At 44.3% G+C, this 25,588-nt stretch overlaps 2 protein-coding genes and 1 pseudogene across 7 annotated transcripts in view; all 3 read right to left on the bottom strand.

Annotated features, from left to right (window-relative positions):
• Nucleotides 1-626, bottom strand: part of Usp34 (ubiquitin specific peptidase 34) — a 190,410-nt gene extending 189,784 nt beyond the window's left edge. For 5 of the 6 annotated variants that reach the window (XM_039092231.2, XM_039092233.2, XM_039092232.2 and 2 more), the window contains exon 1: nucleotides 468-626. In XM_039092231.2, the coding sequence (XP_038948159.1) occupies nucleotides 468-510 (43 nt within the window). In that variant the 5' untranslated portion in view covers nucleotides 511-626. The remainder of the gene's footprint in view (nucleotides 1-467) is intronic. The other variant, NM_001271196.2, reaches the window with a different exon arrangement.
• Nucleotides 627-8,159: 7,533 nt separating this feature from the next.
• On the bottom strand, nucleotides 8,160-8,606 carry LOC134481878 (small ribosomal subunit protein eS24-like; annotated as a pseudogene).
• A 2,424-nt stretch (nucleotides 8,607-11,030) lies between these two features.
• The window catches only part of Xpo1 (exportin 1), a 42,256-nt gene continuing 27,698 nt past the window's right edge, over nucleotides 11,031-25,588 (bottom strand). Inside the window, exons 12-24 of the mRNA NM_053490.2 lie at nucleotides 24,377-24,574; nucleotides 23,562-23,700; nucleotides 23,038-23,376; nucleotides 22,779-22,942; nucleotides 22,059-22,193; nucleotides 21,004-21,187; nucleotides 20,432-20,538; nucleotides 18,151-18,345; nucleotides 17,058-17,226; nucleotides 14,215-14,349; nucleotides 13,972-14,131; nucleotides 13,471-13,567; nucleotides 11,031-12,075 (exon numbers count right to left, since the gene is read on the bottom strand). Coding sequence (NP_445942.1) covers nucleotides 11,929-12,075; nucleotides 13,471-13,567; nucleotides 13,972-14,131; nucleotides 14,215-14,349; nucleotides 17,058-17,226; nucleotides 18,151-18,345; nucleotides 20,432-20,538; nucleotides 21,004-21,187; nucleotides 22,059-22,193; nucleotides 22,779-22,942; nucleotides 23,038-23,376; nucleotides 23,562-23,700; nucleotides 24,377-24,574 — 2,169 coding nt within the window. The 3' untranslated portion in view covers nucleotides 11,031-11,928. The remainder of the gene's footprint in view (nucleotides 12,076-13,470; nucleotides 13,568-13,971; nucleotides 14,132-14,214; nucleotides 14,350-17,057; nucleotides 17,227-18,150; nucleotides 18,346-20,431; nucleotides 20,539-21,003; nucleotides 21,188-22,058; nucleotides 22,194-22,778; nucleotides 22,943-23,037; nucleotides 23,377-23,561; nucleotides 23,701-24,376; nucleotides 24,575-25,588) is intronic.

The raw sequence follows: 25,588 nt of genomic DNA, 5'->3' as shown, positions 1-25,588 counted from the left end.
AAAAAATCACCACCCTTCTCCCAGGGACTTTAATGAAAATTAGCAGGTAAGCCAGGCCTCCCCGGCACGCTGGAAATCAAAGAGGGCGGCCCTGAGGCTCGGACTGCGGAGCAAAGCCTAGCCCTGCGACCCCACCTCCCTACACCTTCTCGCAGGGGGAAAGGGGCGGAAGGGCTCATTAGTGCCTTCATTAATTGACACCTGTAATGAGGAAACTTTCCGAGACCGCCCAGGCCTGACCGGGCCCGGGCTGCGCCGCGGCCTCTCGGGCGCCCAGGTAACCCGGAGGCCTGGGCCCGAGGCGCCGCGACGGCCCCGACACCACGCACCTTCCCAGGCACACAGGCCCGGACGCCGGGCCGGCCCGGTCGCCGCAGCCCGCAGGCCGCGGAGGGCAGGCCGGGCAGGAGAGCAGCCCGGGGACCCCAAGCCGTGCACCCAGACAGGTCCCCTACCCGGCTACTTACTTTCATTTAACACCTCCACCAGGTCTGCGCAGTTCTCGCACATCGTTCGGCCGCCGCCCCCCCCTCCCCCGCTTAGGATCGCACTGACTGATCCCGACCGGCGGGGGGGAGGGGACAGAGGCAGGGGAGGGGGCCGGCCTGCCGGCGGGGCGGGGAAGCGGCGAGGGCGGGCGGCGGCGAGGACGGGGCGGGGAGCCGCGGGTGGGGGAGGGGGCCGGCGGGCCCGGGAGCGGGAGCGGGCGGGGGCGAGGAGGAGGGTGAGGGAGGTGCAGGCCTCAGGGGCGCCGAGGCCCAGGCGGCGGGGGAAGGGGGAAGGACGGGGGAGGGAAGAGGGAGGGGTGGGTGGAGAGAGAAGCAGCAGAGTCACTTCACCACCGACCAGACGCCGCGGCCACCGCCGCCGCCGCCGCCGCCATTTTAATGGAGCGCTCGGGCTGCGCTCGGCTCTTTCCGCCCAGGCGAAGGAGCCGAAGAGAGGCGCCTCGCGCTCTCATTCCTCCGCCCTCCCTTGCTCTCCCCGCCCTCCGCCTCTCTCCGCACACACGCCGCACACCCTGCCGGAGCCTCTGGCCGCCCTCCCTTTCCTCTTCCGTCCAGCCTCCCCGCCCTCGGTCCACCCCCTGTGCGCGCTCGCCCACCCCGCCCAGCCCGGATCTCTGTCAGCGGCCGGAAGGGAAGCGCGCCGCCCGCTGCCGCGGGGGGAGTCGGGTGAGTGGAAGATGGCGGAGGCTGCGGGCGGGTCGCGGTTACGCGGCCTCTCCCGCCCTGTTGGGCTTCGAGCTCCGAGGAGGCTCGGCCAGCGCTGAGGTGGGTGGCCCGCCCAGTCCCCTGCCGCAGCGCGTCGCCCCCCTTGTCTCCCGCTGCCCCGAGGGGAAGCGGTGGACTTTGCCGTCATTCGGGTACTTTGAAGGTGGAGACAGCCGCGGGTCAGCGGATCCCGGCACGCGGCTCGCTCCCCACCTGGCTTCGTGAGAATGGAACAGCCCAGGGCGCGTCTTAACCTGAATCCCTGTTTATCGCTGTCGTGCGGTTCTGAGAGACACCTTGACAGGACTAGAAATGGCGCGATTGAGAAACCATGACATCTCGTTTTTACGCATGAGGTCTCATAACGTGCGTCTACCCATTCATTCCTCATCGGAAATTGTCTATTAAACATTTTCATCGGAGAAAGACAGCGAGAGCCACTACCCGTGAGGAACGAAGCCCGGCATGATGGTTTACGGCAGTACTTCCTAAACGCAGGCAGGAGGGTTGCTCTGAGTTCGAGGGCAGCCTGAGCGACTTTAAGAAACCCCCCAAACCCCTTCGCCAGTGTCAAAAGAAATGGGAGCCAAAAGGGAACAAGAGAAAGGGACACTCAGATTAAGTTTGGTATTGCATTAAGAACTAGAAGCTCAGAGAGATGGCTCAGCAGTTAAGAGCAGCAGAGGACCCGGATTCAATTCCCAACACCCACATGATGGCTCACGACCATCTATATCCTGTTCCAGGGCATTCGAGACCCTCTTCAGACTTCTGTGGTCATCACAGTCACCACGCACACTAGTGGCACACATACATTCATTGCAGACAAAACATAAAATGAATGTTTAATTTTTTTTAAAGAACAAGTTAATTTTGGGTCGTTTTCCCCTTATACCTTCACTGGTTTCTAAGATATTTACAAAGGGATATGACAACAAAGTCTGAAAGGTTATGTGCATGACCCCATACTGAATCCTGAACGAAGGCCCTCTTTGAAGATGTAGAGATTGAAATACATTTAAAAAAATAAAAACATCTTGTAGTATCGAAATAGTACATTTTCAAGGTGGATTTTTGCTGTGTTAGCCCATGCTGACATTGAATTCAAATTCCTCATGCTTCTGCCTTCTGAAAACCAGAATTACAGGTGGGTGTCACTATGTACGTCTATACTTTACCCACACACCCATGAACATTGGAGTTACACATAGGATAAAACCTAACCTTACAATTGATAGACAGGGTAATAAAATCTGGGTCACCACCAGGTAGAGGTGATGCAGGCTTTTAATCCTAGCACTCAAGAGCCAGAGGTAGACAGATTTCCCAGTTCTAGGACAGCCTGGTCTATAGAGTGAGTTTCAGAACAACCAGGGCTGCATGGAGAAACCCTGTCATGGAAACAAATGAAATAAATAATCAATCAATCTGCTTGACCAAGTGTCTATCCTTAGGCTGCTTATGTGAAGAAAATGAAAGTTTCTGACAAGTCCCGTAGCACATGCTTAGTGACAAAAATAAAAGCATACACACTATAGTAGTCAGTCTATCCTTACGGTTCTTGGGAAGCAGAAGCAGGGCTGTCACATCGGACCCTCCTGGTTTACATGCTGAGTTCCAGGTCACTCAACCCTTATGATACAACCCTGTCTCAAAAAGAAATGAGTCGGGATGTAGTTGAGTGTTAGATAGCCTGCTTAGCGTGTGTACACCTCAGTTCAGTTCCCAAGGACGCATATAAACACACAAGTGATCTGAGAATCTGGAGAATTCTCGGTAGGGATAATGGTTCTTCCATTATCTCCGTCAGGGTTCAACAAGTGTGTCTAGTAAGTGCCAATGGTGACTGTTTAGACTACAGAGCACAGGAGCCCCAGTCATTACAAGCCTGTAAAGGAGCAGTGGGGAGGCTGAGTATAATGACACTGCCTGAGAGTAGGACTGGGGAGAGGGCTCGCTGAGCAAAGTGTTTGTTGCACAGCATGGTAAGCTTTGAGTGGAACCCCAGTACCCACATAATGTTAAGTGTGACAGTGGGTGCCTGTAAGTAACCCAGGGAGGCGAGGAAAGGGAACTAGGCAGGAAAATCCCTCAAGTGCAATGGTTGAGGAGACAACTATCCAGTACGGCAAGCTGTAGAGTTAGAGGCCCTGTCTCCAAAAGGAAAGAAAAGAATGGGTGAGCTGGAGATTCAGCTCCGCGCTTAAAAGCACTTAGTGCTCTTGCAGCACCATCAATAGACAAGATACTTGAAAGTCACAGTTTCAACATGTTAGAAAATACTACTCTTGGGGTTGGGGATTTAGCTCAGTGGTAGAGCACTTGCCTAGCAAGCGCAAGGCCCTGGGTTCGGTCCCCAGCTCCGGAAAAAAAAAAAGAAAAGAAAAGAAAAGAACTCTTATTTGTGAAGCTACCGCAAACTGGGATCATCGAAAAATGAGCATCCCAGCACATCCCAGCACCTAAGGGAAGAGCAGGTAGATTTCTGTGAGTTCAAGGCCAGCCTGGTCAACCCAACACAGAGAAACCCTGTCTCAAGAAAAAAAGAAAAGAGAAGAAGATGGAAAAGAAGCTGTACTTACTTGGAAGCTTCACCTCTACTGGCTTCTCGTGGTCCTGGAAAGTGTCACGAACATTGAAAGAAGTCACCTTCAGATTTCACCCAGCTGTGAACCCTGCAGGCTGCAACTGGCCTGACAAAGTATGTCATGTGATGTAAACCGCCTCTGATGTAAAGCCTGTTTCATGGTAGGAACCCATACCTACCACTGTTAAAGGGCCAAGACCGTGTGGTAAAAACCCAGTATATTACTCTACTAAGTAGCAGTAATATTAAGCCAATCCCTTAATGACTTACAGCTATTCCCATAGACCAGAGCTTTTCTTGGCAGTAGATGGCAATTAACACAGAGGCTCAACTACTCAATGTGAGAACAAGACAGGCTGTGGACTGCTCAGCCCTAAGTGGGGTGTACACATCGCACTCCTTGCCCCAGTGCTCGCAGGGTCTTTAAGGAAGAGGAGACAGGAAAACTGTAAGAGGCAGAAAAATAACACCAAGTACAGACTGTTCTCCAGAGGTACCGGGTAGCTGTACACTTGAACTCACAAGGATTGTGACAGTTCCAGCCAGACGAGGTCAGCACAGAAGAGAGGGTGAACACACTATCCCACCAATATCTGGGGACCTATAGGCATTTGAGAGCCATTCGCAAAGGTAGAATAATTTTTTATTAAGGAGGTGACCTCTGGTAGGAGACCACATGCCAGGGCAGGCCCCACTCCCAGATACAGATAAGAAACTGCTAATCTACAGCCCCCAGTCCAAGTCTGGTCTACTGCATTTTAAAACTTTTTTTTTTCTTTTCTTTTTTTCGGAGCTGGGGACTGAACCCAGGGCCTTGCGCTTGCTAGGCAAGCGCTCTACCACTGAGCCAAATCCCCAACCCCTACTATTTTTATTGATTATTTGAGAATCTCACATCATGAACCCCAATTGCACTCATCTCTTGGTGCTCCCATGTCTGCCACCACTCCCCATGACCTCCCCGCAAACCCAAAAACAGAAGGAAAGGGGGGGAAAAGACCATTTTGTGTTGTCCATACATTTGCTTGCTCCAGCACCGTCAGACTTTTAGCGGCCAGACCCGGCTCCCCACCTGCAACCCACCAAACCCCGATCCCCACCTGCACCCCTCCCCACACAAACCATCAACTGTGGAAAGCTACGCCCCAGCACCGCATCACAACTTTCTACTTAAGCTCTCCTTGATGGTTTCCATCTTTTATGTTCCTCTTTCTCCGCTGTGGGTCTGCAGTCACCAATAACACTGCAAGAGTGGCTTCCGAGCCCTTCACAGTCATCCGGAGCACAAGCACAGATCCTAGGCTTTCCTGTAGTTTCTGGCAACAGCATGGACCCCACTTGGTCTCCAGCATCAGCATGTGCCAGGGACCTCTCGGACTAACTTGATCCTCTGTCAAAACTCTGGCCACTGACCAGGGCATGGCCTCCGGGAGAAGCATGAACCATAGAGGTCTTTCAAGGAGGCCCATTCTTCATCTCAAACTTCCTGTTGCTGTTCAGAGCCAGGTCGATCATGCGGATGTGCAGCTTGTTCGAGGGTTGAGTCCCAGCAAGCTCCAAGCTGTAGCACGGCATCCTGCAGACCCTACTGGCTAACAACCTACTCCTCTATCAACTTGCAGCCCTTTCTCACCCCATCGTGGCTGACCTGGCTCCACTTCCACTCCTCTGTCTTTCCTGCCTCCACATCATATAGCCATTCGTTGTGCTGACACTGGAAGCTTCACACGGGTCACACAGTATAGCCTTTTGTCACACCAGGTGTCCTTGCAAATGTTCATCGCAATGAATCATCGGTCTGGTTTGGGGCCTCTGACTTCCTCTACACTATCAGTATTGGACTCTGCCGAGACTCCTCTCTAATATCCTGCTGTTTGTTGCCCAGAGTCATGGAGATCCTTTGGCTGTGGTTCCACAATACCAGCTCCTTCACAAGCTCCAGAAGCTCAAAGGTGGGGTGGAGCTGTGCACACACTAGGCAAATACTAGTGACCAACCTCATCCCACGTTGTTCAGTGGAGAATACCAACTCAAAGCAGTCATCCTTCCTGAGCCTCCAAGTGTTAGGATGACAGCTGTAAGCCACTACGCTCAGCCTGAGTCAGGAACTTCAGACCATTGGCTGGCAAGCACCATACTTACTTTTTCTTTCTTTCTTTCTTTCTTTTAAGATTTATTCATTTATTATATATAAGCACACTGTGGCTGTCTTCAGATACACCAGTAGAGGGCATCAGATCTCTTTACAGATGGTTGTGAGCCACCACGTGGTTGCTGGAAATTGAACTCAGGACCTCTGGAAGAGCAGTTGGTGCTCTTAACCACTGAGCCATCTCTCCACCCAAAGTATAACATTGATATTGGAGACCAGTGCCAAAAAAGATGGCTCTGGGTAAGGGTGCTTGTCAAGCCTAAAAACCTGAGTGTGGCTGCAGAACTCACATGCCAAGGAGGGAAACAACTCTCAAGGCTTGTCCAGGGCCCTCCACACCAGCCACATGGCATTCATGTGCTCAATTGCTTATACTCCTCCTCCCCAGAAAACAATTACATGCAAAAATAAAGAATGGCTTTGAGATGGCTCCATGTGACAAGGCACTTGCCCCACAATCCTGGCCACTGAAATGTGAGACCTGAAACCAGCATAAATGTTGAGTGAGAAAACCAACTTTACAAGAATTGTCCTCTGACTTTTACACAAGAGTCACAGTACATGTACTCAAACAAGTAGTACACACTCATATTAGACAGAAATGTAAGCTGGAGAGATCACGATTAAGCTCAGAGATTAAGAGCATTGATTGCGGGGTTGGGGATTGGGGATTTAGCTTAGCGGTAGAGCACTTGCCTAACAAGCACAAGGCCCTGGGTTCGGTCCCCAGCTCCAAAAAAAAGAAAAAAGAAAAAAAGAAAAAAAAAAAAAAAAAGAGCATTGACTGCTCTTCCAGAGATCCTGAGTTCAATTCCCAGCAACCACATGGTGGCTCACAACATCTGTAATGGGATCCAATGCCCTCTTCTGGTGTGTCTGAAGACAGCAACCGTGTACCCACATACATGAAATAAATAAATCTTTAAAAATTAAGTCAATTTAACATATAAAAGAATAGCCTCCTAGGGTGTAGCTTGCTGATTGGTAGAATGCTGACTTAGCATGCATTGAAGCCTTAGGTTCAATCCTAAGTACCAAGCATCCTTAGTAGTGAGTTCAAAGCCAGCCTGGCTACGTGACACCCTGTCTCAAAAGAAAAGGCTTCCTGCTAGGCAATTCCATCAGGTAGAAAGCAGAGACAGGACTATATAATAAACCCTGCTTTTTGTTTGTTTTGAGACAGGGTCTCTCTAAATAGCACTGGTTGTCTGCAACGCACTGTATAGACCAGGCTAGCCTCAAAATCACAGAGATCCTCTTGCTTCTGCTTCATTTGCTACCATGCCCAGAAGGCTTGCTCTTAGACAGGACCTGGGCTGGATCCACAGCGCCCAGGCAGTGTTAGCAAGCATCTGTAGCTCAAGGCCTAGGGGATTTGGTCTACCCCTCTGAATCTACTGAGAATCAGGTATGCATGGTGTGCATAAACAGGCAAAACATCCACACACATAAATTCAAACGGGGACCTCCTTGGTTCCATCCTCAACAGTAATTTTAAGGAGGTGGGGTGCTAGAAAGATGACATAGAAGTTAAAGGTACTTATTGCTCTGGTAGAGGACTTAGGTTTAGTTTACACACATGTGCGTGCACACACAGACACACACTCTCATACACACTTGTGGCAGCTCACAAAAATCCAGAATCCTCTTCTGGCCTCTGCAGGGAGTAAGCACAAGAAGTGGACAGACATACGGACATGTGTGCTGGCAAACCACCAACACACATAAAAATAATTTAAAGAGGGAGGGAGAGAGAAAGAGACGGAGGGAAGAAACACTTTACTTTATGCCAGGTATCATGATGTACACTTGTAAACCCAGGACTCAGGAGGTGGAAAAGACTTTTTGAAGAATTCCAGGCCTATCTGGTAGCTAGAGCCTGTCTCTAAGAAACAAATTTGATTGCATTGTAAGCCATTCCCAATGCACAGGAGACAGGCAAGCCTGGGCTACACAGGAAAGACCTGTCGCAGCACACACTCAGGAATGGCTTATAAGCTTGCCTAGCACTGGTTAAAAACTTAAATTTATAAGCTGAGAATATAGGTCATTGGTACAATTAGAAAGACTTTGGTTCCTCCCTAGCACCACAGAGGCTAAAACAGATGGAGTTTATTTTTCTCAAGTAAAAGCCATGGACTCCAACACTGGCCATCACACTAGCTAAAAGAGAAAAAAGGCCTAAGCTCTTTCACTTTTACCCTACCTAAAACAAGTTTCTTCCTCCTACTCCCAGGACAGCCATTGTAACACTAACAAAAATTTGCTTTTTTTTCCCCCCAGACACAGGCAAGCTTGGTCCTCCCCTTAGGAACCCATCACAGCAGAAGGAGTCACCAGCAAAGACATCCTTTTGCTTCTTGCCAGCACCAACCTTGGCCTTCAGCACCCTGACCTTGTCCATTCGACCTTTCCCCATTTTTCTAGCAATCTTTCTTATGATAAAGACCGTATCTTTCAAGTCTGTGTTTAGGTGCATTCTTTGCATGATCTCAAGTTGGATCTGAATGTAAATACAAACATCATTGCCAGCATCTCCCAGATTTCTCTTTGATGCCATGCCAGGATGAAGGACATCAATGACCACTTGCTTCCTCTGAAGCACACGGTTCGTCATGAACTTCTTAGTCTCTTTTGGTGTTGTGTCCTTCATGATCTAGGCAGCCTCAAGCTACCAGGAAGGAAAAAGAAAGGAAAGTGAATGGGAGTTAAGAGGGCTTTGGACCCCTTCCCCCAAAGCAAAGGTAGTTTCGTCTTTGTGTAACTCAATGTATAGTACTTCTCTTCCCACCTTAAGACAATGCAATAAAAGGGAAGAGAACAGTGACTGCTGAATCTCTGTGGAATCTGCCAAAATGGGTAATCACAGGTCTATCATCCAAGCATGTAGCAGGGTGGTGGTGGTGCGTGCCTTTGATGCCAGCACTCGGGAGTCCCTGTTAAGTTGGAGGCCAGCTTGGTCTACAGAGCAAGTTCCAGGACAGCCAGGGCAAAAAAGAAACCCTGTCTCAACCAAAAATAAAAACAAAAAAAAAAATAAATAAATAAAAACAAAAGGAGGAGGAGATGGAGGAAGAGGATGAGAAAGAGAAGGAAGGGGAGAAGGAAGAAGGGAAGGGGAGAAGAGGCAGGCACACTATCATTGAATAAAAACCCAGCTGTTTTGTGTGAAACACTTCCATTGGTGCACACACCCTGTGCACGCCAGAACAGTGGATACAATTTCCCTTGGTAACTTTCCATCTTCCTTTTTTTGAATTGGTTTTGTTTTCAAGGCAGAGTCTCTGCGTAGTCCAGACTGTCCTGGAACTAAGCAGTCCTCCTGCCTCTGCCTTCTGAGTGCTGACTATAGATGAGCGACCACTGCCCAACTTCCACCTTCCTTTTTGAGACACACCCTCATTAAACCTGGAGCTTCCAACTTGTGTATTCCAAGTCAAAACTCAGTTCATCAGTCTTGGTAGCAAACACCAAAACCCACTGAGCCATTTCTTGAATTCAGCTGACCATGCCCACCCCAACCTTACTTGGTATGAAAATCAAACTTAAAAATGAGGTCTACCAAGTATTTCCTTCTAATATTTATGTATATATCTTGACAGCACCCATGTAAGTGTACCACATTTTGTGCCAGGTGCCCGGGGAAGCTAGAAGGCATCAGATCTCCTAGAATTGGAGTCATAGAAGGTTGTGAGGTACTGAAAACTGAACACGTTCTCTAGAAGAGCAAACCAGTGTTAACCCATGAGCCATCTCTCCAACTTCCCACAAAGGACTAAACTTAATACTGAAAGGTCATGGGGGAATTGACTGCCAGAGCCTTATGGCAATGAGATGCACAGTAATAAACATAAAACATGGGAATTTTGACCTGGTAGCTGGGGGTGTGGCTTCAGTCAGAATGCCTGCTCAGCGTGTAGAGAGCGCACTGGGGTCTGTCACCAGCACTAAGTAAGTCCATAATTACAGCCCCACCAAGTCATGCAAAATCACTCTCCCCATATTGTAGGTGTTGAGGGAAGACTGAGCTAGAGACACTGCCTCAAAAATAAAGCTTGGAATGGGTGTAAAGAATAGGGACCACTTGCCTCCTTCACACTGCCAAGTCCTGGGTTTGAACATCAGCACCAGTGAAAACTGTTTTAGGGATTTGCCTGTATTTCAGGTGATACTGAATTCCTGAGGTCAAACTCCTCGACTTGCCAAGTAGCTGGGACCAGCATCCTCCTGGGTGCTCTAGGGGTTTGCTATTTAAGACAGAATTTCGCTAAGCAGCCCAGTAACTTGCTATGTATGTAGTCCATCACTTTCAAAAGTATACTTTGATATTCTGGTCAGATTGATATTGAATGGTCATCAGACTCCTGTGCAAAGACAAGACCCAGGACTGGAGAGAGAGAGCTGAGGGATGGAGAGTGTGTGCTGGATTTTGAAGAGGACCAATCCAGGTTCGATTCTCAGCACCAACACTGCAACTCAAAAAGACCTACCTGAAAAACTTCTATGGGGACTCAAATGACCAAGGTACAGCCTCAGATGCCAGGGTGCCAAGATTAAACTTGCGAGCCACCATGCTCATACCTCCATCAAAAGCTAACCTACTATATGCAGCCACTAACCAGGGCCACGGCGATGGTCCCTAAGCCCCAAAGGGATTTAAAATAGTATCCATCAGGTTTATGTGCTATCTTTTTTGCTTAGTCTTTTGAGACAAGGTCTCCACACACAGCACAGGCTGTCCTAGAGTTTACCATGTGTAGCCCAGTCCCTGCCTCTGACAGGACTAAGACTTTGGCACAAAGCGCTAAAACTTGCCTACGACCTTAGAAGCCGAGTTTTGGGGAAAGTCTCTATTATGTAGCCCTAGCTGTACTGGAAGTCTCTATGTAGATTAGGGTAACCTCAAACCCAGAGATCCAGTCTCCGCCTCCCTGGTGCTTGGGCTATAAAAGCATGAGCCGACACTCCCAGCTAGCAATCCTATTTCTAAGACAAGGACCAAACCAGATAAAAATATTGCAATTCTTAAAATCACCTTCATTAATTTAAAAATAATTTAAAGCCAGTGAAGGGAAAATAAATGTAAACCAAGTTTATTTTGCCTTTTAAGTAGTGTTCTTAAAGCACTACAGCTTGGTAAACAATGTGAATTAGTATAAGTCATCTCAAAAGCCAGAGTTTTGTTTTCGTTGTTGTTGTTTTTTAATGAGTTGTTAAAAAGATGCAGCCTATTCTAACAGGATAAATATTTTTAACCATTTCACTTTGAGTTAATGAAGGCTCACAAATGAGCAACACTCCTCATTGAGGAAAACAAAAAGCTGTTGTCGACAAGCGACAGCGCACACACACAAACAAAAGAACTGTGTAAAAATAACTAACTGTTCCCATACTTTCGGAGTTACTTTACAATGGGATGATATGCACATGATCTTGCTGCAACTCGACACACAGACCGTAATACATGTAGTCCAGAGACAACGATTCAGCTCAGGAGGCGCCAACTCCAGACAGCGCAGCGCTATAATCCGTTAGCGCAACTGCTTTTACTCAGTATTTCCTTCTAGACTGAGATACAGACTAGAAAAAATGCTCCCTAATTAAAATTTGTATTGTTTACAAGAAAAATTTTATAATTAATTTGTATTAGAATTTACAAGTATATTCTCAAATCATACTTGCTGCCTTCCCCCAGCATTGCCTCAAAATGGGCATGAAGTAAAAGTTGTTTAAAAATGCCTTAATTTTCAACTTCATGCAAACTAAATAAAGATGACCAAAACAAAAGCTTAAACAATGAAAGGATATTTCACAGAAAAGTTCTTATACAAAAAACACATAAGAAAAAGGGCCACTAGGTGACATTTTAATTTACAAATTGGCATCATTTTGGTCGACAGAGAACCCATCTGCTGCTCTCCCAGGACAAACGCTGCACAGGGAAAAGAGCCTAGCGGGGCTTCGGGACTTCAGATTTAGTCACACATTTCTTCTGGGATTTCATGTGGGTTAAGGATTCCAGGTACAGACATTTGAAGTTTATGTTTCTCCTCCTGAGCCTGTCGAAGAGCTGTTTCTCTCTCTTCCAAAAATAGATCCGATGTGTCTTCACCTGCAAACTCCTGTGAATATAGATAATTGAAACGTCAAATACAGTAAGACGTCAAGGTGCTTGAGGCTACAGTGTTTATGTTTATATATATATATATATATATATATATATATATATAATGTACATATGTATGTATACACACACATACACAAATAGCAAATAAATCTTAAAAACATGGAGCACGATCATGGAAATTGTAGCTCAAACAACACACGGTGCCAGCCACGGTCTTCAAAGCGTTTCACACGTGATCGGGCATCAATTCTCAGCAAGCGGACGTGAGAAGTTAAGTGAGGGATAGTGTTTGTGTACAAAGCACAAAGCTCTGGGTTTGTTATCTGAGTTAGATAAGGACTCAAGTGGTGGTGGCACAGAGCACATCGCAGCACTCAGGAAACTGCTGTGGGAATTGTTTAAACTCACAGGTTTGCATGAAGCACAGACAACACTAAGAACTTGTCTCAGAAACAACAAAGGACTGGAAAAATGGCTAACAACCAAAAGCAGGAATAGTGAAGCCTTTCCCCAAAATGTGAATGGACATTGCCTTAAGAGGAACAGAAGTAAAAGGCCATCAATGTGCTTATTAAATAACAAGGTTAAGTGTAGTGGCATGTCTATAGTCCTAGCACTTGAGAGGACACTGCTGAGTTCAGGACCAGTCTAGTCAACATGATGAGCTTCAGGACAGTCAGGGCAACAGACAAACAAGAGACAAGAAAATAGAAGTGCTCTCCACCCCCTTTTTTCTATCTGAGACCCCTTTCTCTCTCACTCCAAGTGTTTCCTCTTCCCTTCTCTTTCCCCCTCCTTTGCCTCTACCCCCTTCCCTTCTCAACTACCCTTCCTTTGATCCAAAATAAACTCTATTCTATATAAAAAAGGGGGTGGGGAAGATAAGGTGGTGAGGGGGAGAAAAGGGTTGGATGTAGCTCAGTAGAATGTTTGCCTGCTATATGCACGAGAATATGATCTAAATTATGTGCACACTTATAAAAACGTAAGAGATGGACTATAGAGTAGGTAAGAGCACTGACCGCTCTTCCAGAAATTCTCAGTTCAATCCCCAGCACCCACATGGTGGCTCACAACCATCTGTAATGAGATCTGATGCCTTCTTGTGTGTCTGAAGGACTCATACATATAAAATAAAAAAAAAAAAAAAAGAAAAAGCCAGACTTAAAAGAGACGAAAGCACTCCTGGACCTTGCTGAGTAGTCTGTCCTAAATATGAGTCTGTCCTAAATGAGTGAGCTTTAGAGTCCTGCTCTCAAAAGGACACAGGCAGCATTCCTGAAGACCTCCACCATATCCAAGTGCAGATGTATGGACACAAACAACATTTAAGTCAGCCAGGAACCTTGTCTCAAAAAAGTCAAAACAAAGAAATAGAAAACTTAAATACCTTTATTTGAACTAAGAAATCCCTTAGATGTTCTTTGAAAGCAGGAATATCTTGATTTAAGCTGAAAAGTCCTGTCACAAAGAGCTTTACTTGAGCACTGCAAATCAAAACAAAAATTAATCTTTAAAACCTAAACATTTAAAGTGCCATTTAAGAACCATTTCCTTATCCCCAGTACATTTACCAAATTAAAAAAACTTCAATAACAGAGAACTAGATATTCAGCCTGCAAAGGTGCTTGCAATAATAAAGCCTGGTGGGGTTGGGGATTTAGCTCAGTGGCAGAGCAGGGTTCGGTCCCCAGCTTCGAAAAAAAGAAAAAAAAAAATGTGCTGCAGTGATGTCTTATTAGGCAGAAGCTCTTACTTTCTTCCCAAGAATCCAAATCCCAGCCCCTGCACCCCTATCAGTTAGCTAGAACTGCCTCAATCTCCATCAGAATGGCTGCCTTGGTCCTCCACCTAAACCCACCCATACGGTAATAGTAATGTAATCATTTACTCTTGTAGGTGAGGGAACGCAGACTTAAGGAGATTAGCCACGTAGTCTTGAATAAACATCTGGTTGCTAACTGGACTTCCGGGATTTAGCGGTGTGCTTATCTTTCCTTCTTCAACCAAATTAAACATATATGCGAGAATTGATGCATGCATTGTTAGACCTGTTGAACAGAGCAAACCGATTAATCCGAAGACGGACCCTAACAACCAGAGCAATGAGAGGTTAGTCACGTTCGGCTCTTACCCGCAGTATGTGAGGTGTCTGTCACAACAGAAAAGATATGCTGAAGAATGTCACAAAAGTACGTTTGGTAAAAACTCTGCGCTGCAGCTTCTTCTTGTGCAACATTTTGTAAAAGTGTAAAAAGTATCTGTAAGCCTAAAACAACAACAACAACAAAATCATTACAAACTATGATTTGTGTAAAAAAAAGACAGGCTCATGAGGTGGTCTTGGCACTGGGGTTTCCTTTGTGAGCTGCTGAGATAGGAACTCTATCGCAATGACTTACTTCTAACTTCTGAGCATCTCAAGCTACACACAGTTATATTGTAATTTACAGCAACAGAAAGCTGGTTAAAGCCTGTTCTTTGTAGAGGATAATATAAAACTTCTATAAATACTTAAATATGGAGCGCCTCATGATAGTTAATGCTAATGTACACTTGTGGAAACTTCCTTTTAAAAAAAAAAAACATTTATTATGTATACGTCATACAGCTTTCTACCTGCATGTATGCCTGCAGGCCAGAAGCGGGCATCAGACCTGATTATAGATGGTTACGAGCCAACATGGGGGTGCTGGGAATTGAACTCAGGACCTCTGGAAGAGCAGACAGTGTTCTTAACCTCTGAGCCATCTCTCCAGCCCCCTGTGGCAACTTCTTAATCCACGACAGGTTCCAAATTTAATCTGGATTTTCTTTTTTCCCTTCCTTTTTCTTTTTTTGGAGTATAACCCTGACAGTCCCAAAACTTGGGTATTATGTAAGACCAGGATGGCCTCAAATTCAAGCTGTGCCCCCCAGTGCTGATATTAAAGGTATGTGGTGCCACCTTGTCCAGCTGAGCTCACCCCATTCCCATTTTTTTTTTTGCTTCTCTCTATTCATTTTAAATTAGCAACAGAGCTCACAGACTCCAAAGTATGCCAAAGGCATCATAGCACATAGTCAGATACTAAGCAAAGACAGGCCGTTTATTTACTCAGAGTGGTGCCCTGTAAATGAGGCTGGCCTTATGCTAGAAGCCTATCATTATGCCACTTCAACTTCTCCAGGATTAGGATTAAAGGCATGAATGACCAAACCTGATATTTGGGTTATTTTAACCAAACATTTTAAACTACTTTTTTTTTTTGGTTCTTTTTTTCGGAGCTGGGGACCGAACCCAGGGCCTTGCGCTTCCTAGGTAAGCACTCTACCACTGAGCTAAATCCCCAGCCCCTTTAAACTACTTCTTAAGTGAGAGAGTTGTATGCCCCAACAAGAAGCCAGATTATCACTAGAGTTGTATCAGTGGTTAGGAGCTCTTGCTGTTCTTCCAAAGAAGGTGGTCCATAGACATCTATTACTGCAAAACCCTTTTCTGGCCTCTGTGGGTACCAGGTAAATGGTGGAGGTGCACAGAACTATGTGCAGACAATACTTAGATAGTAACTAAGGTCTAAGATGCAGCGCAGCCAGCACGGCCAGCACGGCCAGCACGCCCAGAACTTAGGAATTAGAGATGTGGTTGCTAAGCTGGTAGACTGGCCTGGAATACCTGAGACCCTGTGTCCAGAGAAATGGGAGCTGGAGGGATGGCTCAGCAGTTTACAGCGCTTGTTGCTCCTGTAAAGAACTGATTCCTGGCACCAACAGACATCAGGCCTCACACTATGCACGGGCCCCAGGTAGGAGCGCGGAGTAAAGACAGCACTCATGGACAATGGCTCTCTGTCCGTGATAGCAAAGGTGCGGGATAGCCCTTCCATACAGTCAGCCTACGACACTGGATGTTTACAGTACAGTTCATAAAAGTAAGCAAGATCACAGTTATGAAGCAGCACTGAAAATATCTATGGCTGTGTTTACAATATGAGGAACTGCATTAAAGAGTCACAGTGCTAGGAAAGAAACTAACCATTGCTTACACAGTAAGCAGGATTAAGATGAATTAGCCATAAAACTGCTTTGTTCAGTGACATTCTCCTACCCTAAAATTTAGGTCATTTTTAACATAGAACTGTTTCACATAACTTCCTCTTGAAGATTCAAACAGCTTATAATAAAAACCAACCTTACCACTATGCAATCCTTCGCGTGTGTTCACACAGTCGGATTCCCTAAGAGAGGTACACAGGCTCCCAGAGAAGCCACCCAAAATGCCCAGGAAACAGTTGCAGTTAGTAAAGAGTTAAGAGATCCTGCCTTTCAGCTTATGTGTATGATTGTTTATACTGTCTGTCTGTCTGTCTACTACTACCCATACCCACATCCACCACTGTGTCTTATGTCTGTGGAGGCCAGAAGAGACCACAGATACTCTGGAACCAGTTACCAGGAGTTGGGTCATTATGCAGATGGATGTTAGAAATCAGACCTAGGTTCCCAGAAACAGCAGTAGGCACACTTAAGACTTGTACATGTACCACAGCACACAACTGCACTCACAGGCAGAGATGAAGTGGGGGTGGGCTGGGGTGTTGAGAATTAATAAACAAACTACCACACACAAACACCGGGTATAGTGACACACTTCTAATCCCAGTACTTGGAAGGCCTGGGCTACGCAGAGAAACAAAAAAAGAGAAGAAAATCAACAGTTCTAAGACCAAGCTAGTTTTTATGAAATGGCTACTAAGGGCTAGTGGACGAAGAACATGCACAGAATGAGCTCCATGGAGGATGATTAACATGTCCCCACCACATGTTCATAATGCTGCTTGACTAACACAATTTAAAAGTAATGCACTTTCATTATTGAATTGATTCAGTATTTTAGAAACCTGGTTTACCTCTGTCAACTGAATATCCCCCAGAAATCAAACAGTAAAACTCAGTGTATATTTCTGTTTATCAGCCAAATGACCTAAAGGTATTTACCTGTATCTGCGACATTCCTCATAGTATGTTTAAAAGCCCAAATAATAGAATCCAAAACAAGCTTGAACTGGGCAGGTGGAATAGCAAGGAATGCTGGGAAACAGTGAGAATTGACAGCTTGAAGTAACAAGAAAAAGTTGGTTCTGTGTTCTGGATACTCTTCAAAATCCTAAAGTAAGAAAGAAAGAGCACCTGAATGCCGTGTTTATTAAAAGACAGAAAGAGCCAGTTCTACTCGCGTCCACCTTCAAGCTGCCCCCAAAGGAAACTCCAAATTATAGGATTTATTTATATTTCCTTAAAACAAAACAAAACAAAAACCTTATTTATTCATTTGATATATATGAGTACAGTGTAGCTATCTTCAGACACACCAGAAGAGGGCATCAGATCCCATTACAGATGGTTGTGAGCCACCATGTGGTTGCTGGGAATTGAACTCAGGATCTCTGGAAGAGCAGTCAGTACTCTTAACCTGTTGAGCCATCTCTCCAGCCCTGGAAGACCTTTTAAAAACATTATTACTACCCGATTTTATCCTGCTACATCTTGAAACCAGTAAAACCAACAGAGCATCTGGTGTCCCCCAAGTTTTAAAAACTGTACCATAGCTTCAGCCCAGACTTAATAATCCCCACCCCTCCCTTTCTTTTGTAGACCAAGGTGGCCAAGGTATATAGCAAGCTGTTATATGTATGTGTTTTATGTCAAAATCCCAGCTGTGTTTTTTAGTTTTTGATTATTTGATTACTTAACTCTTTACTAGTCTGGAGTTCGTAGGGCTCACCCTTAATCCTAGAGGTAGGCAGATCTGAGTTCTAATCCAGCTGTGTCTACAGAGTGAGTTCCAGGACAGCCATGGCTATTCAAAGATCCATCCACCCACGCTTCAAGTACTCTTAGGTGTGCCCATGACCAGTTTTTAGTATTTCTTTTTGTCATGAGTTTGCTATTAGGATGACAACTACTACTTGTACTTCAAATATAATACTTAATTCTAGGACTTTTAAACTCTTAAAAAAAATGCCATTTATATGCGTGGAGAACATGCTATAAAATCCTCCATTATATACTAAGATCACAAATCACCTACCTTATTTATCATATTCAATGTGCACTCAAAAACTGCATCAAAAATCTGAGGTATTTCAGCTGTTATATGTCCACCGAGCTTGTTGACAATAATGGCCATAGTACTGAGCACTTCTGGCTCTCTAGCAGCTGGAACATTTCTCTGGTAATCAATAAGAACCGCATCCAACAGAGGAGGAACAAAGTTTTCAGCTACCTGTTGGGGGGAGAAAAAGTCCTTTGTAATGTAAGCAATGCAGGCCAGCCCGATCTCTAAGGTCATTCAGATTATCTGATGAGATAGACAGCATGCTAAAAATATTTAACAACAGGAATCAGTAAACATTAACAATGGGCACAGATACAGGATAATTTAAGTATTTCAATGCTTCTCATTATGTAGCTAGGTTATACCCAAACCCACGGCATTCATCCTGCTAGTTCCATGGGGCTGTGATGAGAGATGTGTGCCAAACACCACCTTCATACACATTCAGTAGTCAGGAGCTCTAAATTGGCTACATCCAAAACACTACAAGACCACATTTCTTAGTATGCTCTATAGAGTGGGGCAAATAAAATCCAAGAATATTCTGCGGCCAGCGCTATGAAGAAGCCGATGCAGGAGGACTGGCTCGTGTAACAGGCCAAAGCCAGGTACAGTGAATGGTTCTCTGTACCCATACAACCTATAACTCTACATCTAGGGTATGTGACCTCTTCTGCACATACACAGATAATCCTTAAAAAACAAATTAAAACAAACAGACAACAGGTAGCTGGACTGCCATAGCAAATCCCAGACCATATGAGACACTGTCACAAGGGCAAGGTTTCAAGTGATTTCTTGACTAATCACTATTTGTACATTAAAGTCATTCCTTACGATTGTTATCAGAGTTAGGGCTGACCCACGAATCCTCAGAACCGTCCAACATCAAAAGGAGAAGCACACACAGGCTATTTGTTCACATCACACACAGCAGCGATAGATAGACAAGAGCGCTTTTTGATAACTTCCCCAAGCACAAGGCCAAGAACTTCTTGCAGAGGAACAGCCGTCCAACCCGGGAGCACAGCATAGCTCTCCTCACCTATGCTAGTGCAGTGAGTGACCACCCGCTCACCTACTTCACACCGCCTTTACTTGAAAAGCTGTTTCAGGCAGACTTTGCCATTCTCAGCATAAAATCTTCAATGGATTAAAAAACAAAACAAAACAAAAAACCCAAAAGACAAAGCAAAAACCCCACACCTCCCCCACTCTTGTGTAGCCTGAGCTGTCACAGAACTCGCTCTATAGATCAACCTGACCCTGCATCCCAAATAAGTGTGCTGTTCCTCCACCATCTGAAACGTGTAACTCAGGCTGGCCTCTGACTGCCGACTCTCCAGATCTGCCTCCTTTGGCAAATCCTCCCCGTGCTATGCCAAGTGGCAAAATAACACTCTTAAACTTAAAGGCGAGGGGGATGGGATGGCGCTCATTGTGACAAGGACACAGGGAAGGACTCACGCCTGAGCAGATGCTGCTTTACTTATCTATAACAGAGAACTCAGACAACAAATGTTAGTCATCCAAGATACAAAGGCGCAAATACACATCAGGCTTTTCTTATGTGCACACAGATGCACAAATCCATGGATGACAGACAGTGTGCACATGAGCTGGAGAGATTAATCTGTGGGAGTTGATTTTCCTTCCTCCGTGTGGGCCCCGTGTGATGTGGCAGACAAACTCCTTCACCCACTGCCTGGGCTCAGAGCTATACCACACACCAAGAGTGAAGAGGGCAGGATCCTCCCAATTTTGGTGCTGCTTTGAGGCTTAGATGTAAGAATCTGTTATAGTGGTTTTTTCTTTTTATGTAGTTTTAAGTCAATAAAGCTCAAGATCAATGAGGGGGTTAAGATGATTCAAAGCCTTAATCTGCAACCTTTTCTCTTCTTACCTCAAGGCCGCCATATTAACTTATGAACCATATGGCCTGGATTTCCTTGTGACCTAGTACAAAACACGATTTCTATTGACCTTTTACCATCTAAGTTTTTATTTTACCAACCCTGCAATCTACCTTTGAGCATATCTCTATAACCCCAAATAACCCATTCTTATCTATTATCATCTTCTGTAGCAAAAAGAAATTTCTTCAAAAAGCTAAATTGCTTCTCTGTTAACCATAAAAGGACCCCAAAAATACCAGTACCAAATAACCTTAAACACAGATATCTATCTTTTACTTAAGTAAAATACATGTAGATATGGCATATTGGTGAAAAGAAAAACAAAACAAAAATCTTACCATCTGAGGATCATTGGAACGGCTCACCCAACCAGATATTAACTTTAAAGTTTCCCTTTTTACTGTTCGCATACTTCTAATCAGTGGTTGCTTTGTAACCATCTCACCTAAAGAAATCAAATAAGTTAATAGTATGCAAAGTCAGGTCTACTTCAAATGTTATCATTCTACTGACGATTCAAAGAGCTAAACCTCCAAAAGAAAGGCTGGAATATTAATGGAACGTAGAATTCTCAAGTGTGGGCCACCAAACAGTCAAGATCAAACACACACAGCTTTGGCATTTTGCAAAGCAGTCACTCTGTCAATTCTACAATACTTGTAGGCAAGACTAATCTTAATTGGGGTAAGCAAACAACTGTGGAGAAAGGGTCTTAATTAAGGCCTTCTGACACCCCAGACAGCAGGTTTACATGAGTATGAAAAGTGCAGAAGTCAGTGAGAAAGAAAACAAAACAAAACAAAACAAAACAAAAAAAAACAAAAAACAAAAAACAAAACCAAACCCCAAAACAACACCAGATAATCGTTACTCAGCATTCTATCTTCCTCAAGAGGACGGAATCACTCACCGTTAGCTTGAATGGCTGCAGAAATGTTTTCACTGAGGCACTTGTACACATTGAGCATGTCTAAGTAAATCCTCCCCAGCTGAATCACAAAGGGGTGGCCAACAGCCTTGCAGGCTCTCACATTAGTTTTTAGTATGCTCCCCAGCTGCTTGACTGTCTCGGGGTCTTTCAGGATATCCACATTCTGAAACCACCACAATGAAACAGTCTCATTTACTGGAAACATTATATTTGTAATCTCAAAAGACAAAGGCCAAGGGTTTCAGTTCAGTGCTAGAAGTTTTTATAAACACCAGGCCCTAAGCTTAATCCCTATCACCTTAAGCTCAACTATCTAAAACCTACACTAAAAATGGAAATAGTCTCACCTAAGATTAAAACAGAGAATATTCTCAAATCAGCCATGTTGGCACCTAGATCTCTCCAGGGCACCTAGATCCCCGCAGTAAACTCTCTCAAATACCATAAACTACACAAAACAAAATTTTTCTTCTGTCTTTCTTATTTTGACAGAGTCTTTCTAGGTCTCAGGTGGCCTCCAACCTGTTATGTTGTCCAGGATGACTTTGAACTTCTACTCCTGCTCTATTTCTAAGTGCTAAGATCATACGCATGCACTGCCACACCTGACGTTTGTACTGTTTCAATGGTTAGACTCGCATGACAGCACGCAAACATTAGGGAATTGGCTTGGATTAAGGGCCTGTCACATAAGCCTCAGATACCCAAGAGCAATGGTAAAGATGGGCTCAGAATAATGCTCTCCCAGGACCTTCCAGAAGTCACAGGCTTGAGACCGTCCCCAAAACTGTTCGATGTAAGGCCCAACACCCAAAGTTATCCTCTAGTTTCCATGTGTGCAGTGGACACTCTCATATAAATGAACACATTATAATTTTATTAATAAAATATTTGAAGTGTACATTTCAGTGTTGAGGCTAAAGTTTAAACATTAGACCTCAAAAGAAAACCCCCAAAAAACTAAAGAAAATGAACACATACAGAGAAAGAAACAAAACCAACCAAAACATAAAAAATAAAAACAGAAAACTTACTTTGGTTGCCTGTTGAATTATACTGTCCCATACTTGATTAGGGAGTAGCATGTATTTTTCTATCAAATGCTCTTGAACTGTCTGGTCTGTCTGTGCACCAATCATGTACCCCACTGCTTCATAAAAGGTATGAACCTGTTTTTAAAGGCAAACACTTTTATTTCCATGCTCTCACGCACCCAAATAACGGAATACATGTAACCGAATGACAGACTTACTGTATTAATACTTATTTTCCCGATTTTGAGCCTGTTTCTGTAGCTTTGACCGTGTGGATGCATGTGGGAATGGGGAGCTATGTGTGCATAAGTGTACATGCCTGAAGAGACCGGAAGATGACAATGGAGAACTTCAAACCCTGAATTACAGGAGTAATTAAATCTGGATGCTGGGAACCCAAGTCCTCTCTACAAGAGCAGTGCCCACTGTGAAGTGCTAGGCTGCCCTCCACCCATGACCCATGAGCACATCACTTCTATAAACCACAAAGGACTGGGCAGGGACTTGGCACTTAGGAGGACTGGCTGCAGAGCCAGGAACACAGGTTTAAGCCCAATCACCCACACCGTGGTCAAGGTTGTAACTCCAGCTCCATGGTCTCTGATGCCCTCTTCCCAGCTTCTTCATGCACCAGTGAAATAGGAGGTGTACATGCATGCACACACACAAGCAAAAGCTCACACACGTTTAATAATAAGCACTATGATATGACATGTATACCTGCTGAGGCTGAAGATCACAAATTATAGTATTTATGTTGTTTAAAATCTCATCAATAAACGGCATTACTTCTCCAACTTGAACCTGAACAAAATGTCTACGGCATTTTTGAGCTATTTTAATAAATGTGTCACAAGCCATGTCCTGGACTCCATCATGGGTTTCTGGCAAAGTAAAAACATTCATTCATTCACTTTTGGTTCAACATAACAAATAAAAAGTAAAATTAGATACCATGAGTTTATTAGGTGAGACTTACCATGCATGAATTCGAAAAGCTTGTTTACTACTGTCTTCAAAAATTTCCAGTGTGCTCTCAGAAACCGTGGGTACTGGCCTACTATGTACATGATATTCGATGCAATGATGGCTTTATTATCCTTGCCTCTCTTCTGCTCACATAATCCTAAGAGGTCCTTGATAACAGTGACAAGGAACCGCTTCTCATCCTCCTCGTGCATCGCCCCACTGATGGAGCCTATTGCCCAGCACAGTGTATTCAAATTTTTCCATGACCATTCTGTACCATTCACTTGATTTTGAAGTTTCTTAGTCATTATTATTTCCGTATCTACATAATCCAGATGGGTAAGATAAACTACAAAAACCAAGAGAAAAATGCAGATGTTTCACATGAAAACAAAATTTTTTCTGCTAAGGTTTAAGAGCATACTGGTAAGCATATGGTTTCTAAAGGAGTCAGGTAAATGTAGAACTTGGACCAAACATTTACTTTTCACAAATATGGCAAAAAAGTATAAAAATTGTCATTTATTTACTTACCTAATGTTTCTCTCATATTCTTATACAAATTTATGGAATCAGTATCCTTCATGAACTCTCTTACAACTTCTCCCTGATCATTTTCTACAACCAGTACCTCCTCTGGTTTAGCCATGCGACTAACCATCAATAAACGAACCTATTGATCAATAAACCAGTAAAGGAACTGTGTTAAGACATTTAGAAGCCACATCAAATATAGGTCAACAGGACTGTGGATCCCTCCCCTATTTAGAGGCTAAGACTGGCTACCAAGTTGGAAATAAAACTTTCAATTAAGGCATAGCCAGCCATACACGCTGGTGAAAACCTGGGAGGCAGATCCACGAAGACCAAGAGGTCAAGGTCAGTCTCAACTAATTAAGACCTACCTACACTTTCAATTGCAAAATGCTTGGTTCTGTGATGCAAGTCTGTAATCTCAGCAGTGGGAAGGCTTTCTAATCTCAAAATTTACTCTTTTGGTTTTTCTGGATAGCCTTGGTTGTTCTCAAACTCGAGATCCACATCCTCTGCCTCCTGAGTGCTAGTATTAAAGGTCATCACCCCGTTTGATCTGTGTTTTTGATCCTATCAATAAACAGTCAACTTCTAATCTATAGACTTCATGTTTTATTGAATGACTAGATCGGGGATAGCCAATGAACAACATACACTTTAGTAAATCCAAATGATGCAAGGATGTTAGCTTAAAAAACATCCTTCTAAAACATTCTTGACAACTGGAAAACCTCTCAAGTTCTCTTCCCAACACTTTAGGCATCAAAGCTATAGTAAGGCTGGAGAGCGCTCACCACCGGTTAGTTCATCATTACCTTGGATAACACGGTCAAGTACAGCTGTCTCCGAGGAGGAATATCAAAGTGCTGACTTCCAGATAACAATGGAGAAGCAGATGTAGAAAATGGACTCTCTCTGTAGAGCTCAGCTGCCAAGTGATTCCAGTACTCAAGACAGATTTTAAAAATTTCAGTTTCTTCCACTTCAGACACCAACAACATGTAATGAAGAGCCTACACATTAAGACCAAAGGAATTAGTATTATCACAAAATTTTCAAATTGCTTCCCCAAACTTAGTAAGAATTAGAAACTAATATTCTGAATCTAGGCACATACATGCCTTTAATCCCATCCCAGCACTTGGGAGGTAGAGAGCCAGGTGGAGGTCAGTCTTGTCTACAGTGTGAGCTCTAGGACAGCCAGCCAGAGCTACAGAGGAAGCCTTGTCTCAAAAAGCAAAACCAAAAAACTATTATTTGAAATACATAAGGAGGGTGCTGGAGAGATGGCTCAGTGGTTAAGAGCACCGACTGCTCTTCCAGAGGTCCTGAGTTCAAATCCCAGCAACCCCATGGTGGCTCACAACCATCTGTAATGAGATCTGATGTCCTCTTCTGGTGTGTTAGAAGACAGCTACAGTGTACTCATATACAAAATAAAATAAAATAAAATAAAAAAATAAATAAATAAATCTTTGAAATACATAAGGAATTTCATTCCTCGAACAGACTGAAAACTGGCAGCAAATTTTTTTCTAACATGCCCTCCAATGTTTCCAGAGTACGTAACAATACAGACTCTTCACACAGCTACGCCCTATAGCTCTGGTGCCAGCTCATAGGAAGGCACAAACTGCACGCCATGCTCAGGAAACCACAAGTTTGAAGTCAGCTACAAGGCCATATGGTGGCAGATGATGGTAAAGCAGAGACTAGAGTCACAGAACTTTGAGAGTGGATGGTTATATATAACCCAATTTCACTCACACCACTACTTTGAGGACTTTGTCTCAACAAAATAAAATACTATAAAGGCTCAGTAAACACAAAACATGAACACGTTCAAAATGAAATATCGGGCTGGAGAGATGGCTCAGCGGTTAAGAGCATTGACTGCTCTTCCAGAGGTCATGAGTTCAAATCCCAGCAACCACATGGTGGCTCACAACCATCTGTAACATCTTCTGGTGTGTCTGAAGACAGTGACAGTGTACTCATCATATATAAAATGAATAAATAAAATCTTA

This window comes from Rattus norvegicus, chromosome 14 (genome assembly GCF_036323735.1).
Source record: "Rattus norvegicus strain BN/NHsdMcwi chromosome 14, GRCr8, whole genome shotgun sequence".
NCBI lineage: Eukaryota > Metazoa > Chordata > Mammalia > Rodentia > Muridae > Rattus > Rattus norvegicus.
This window is presented reverse-complemented; position numbering and strand designations above follow the sequence as displayed.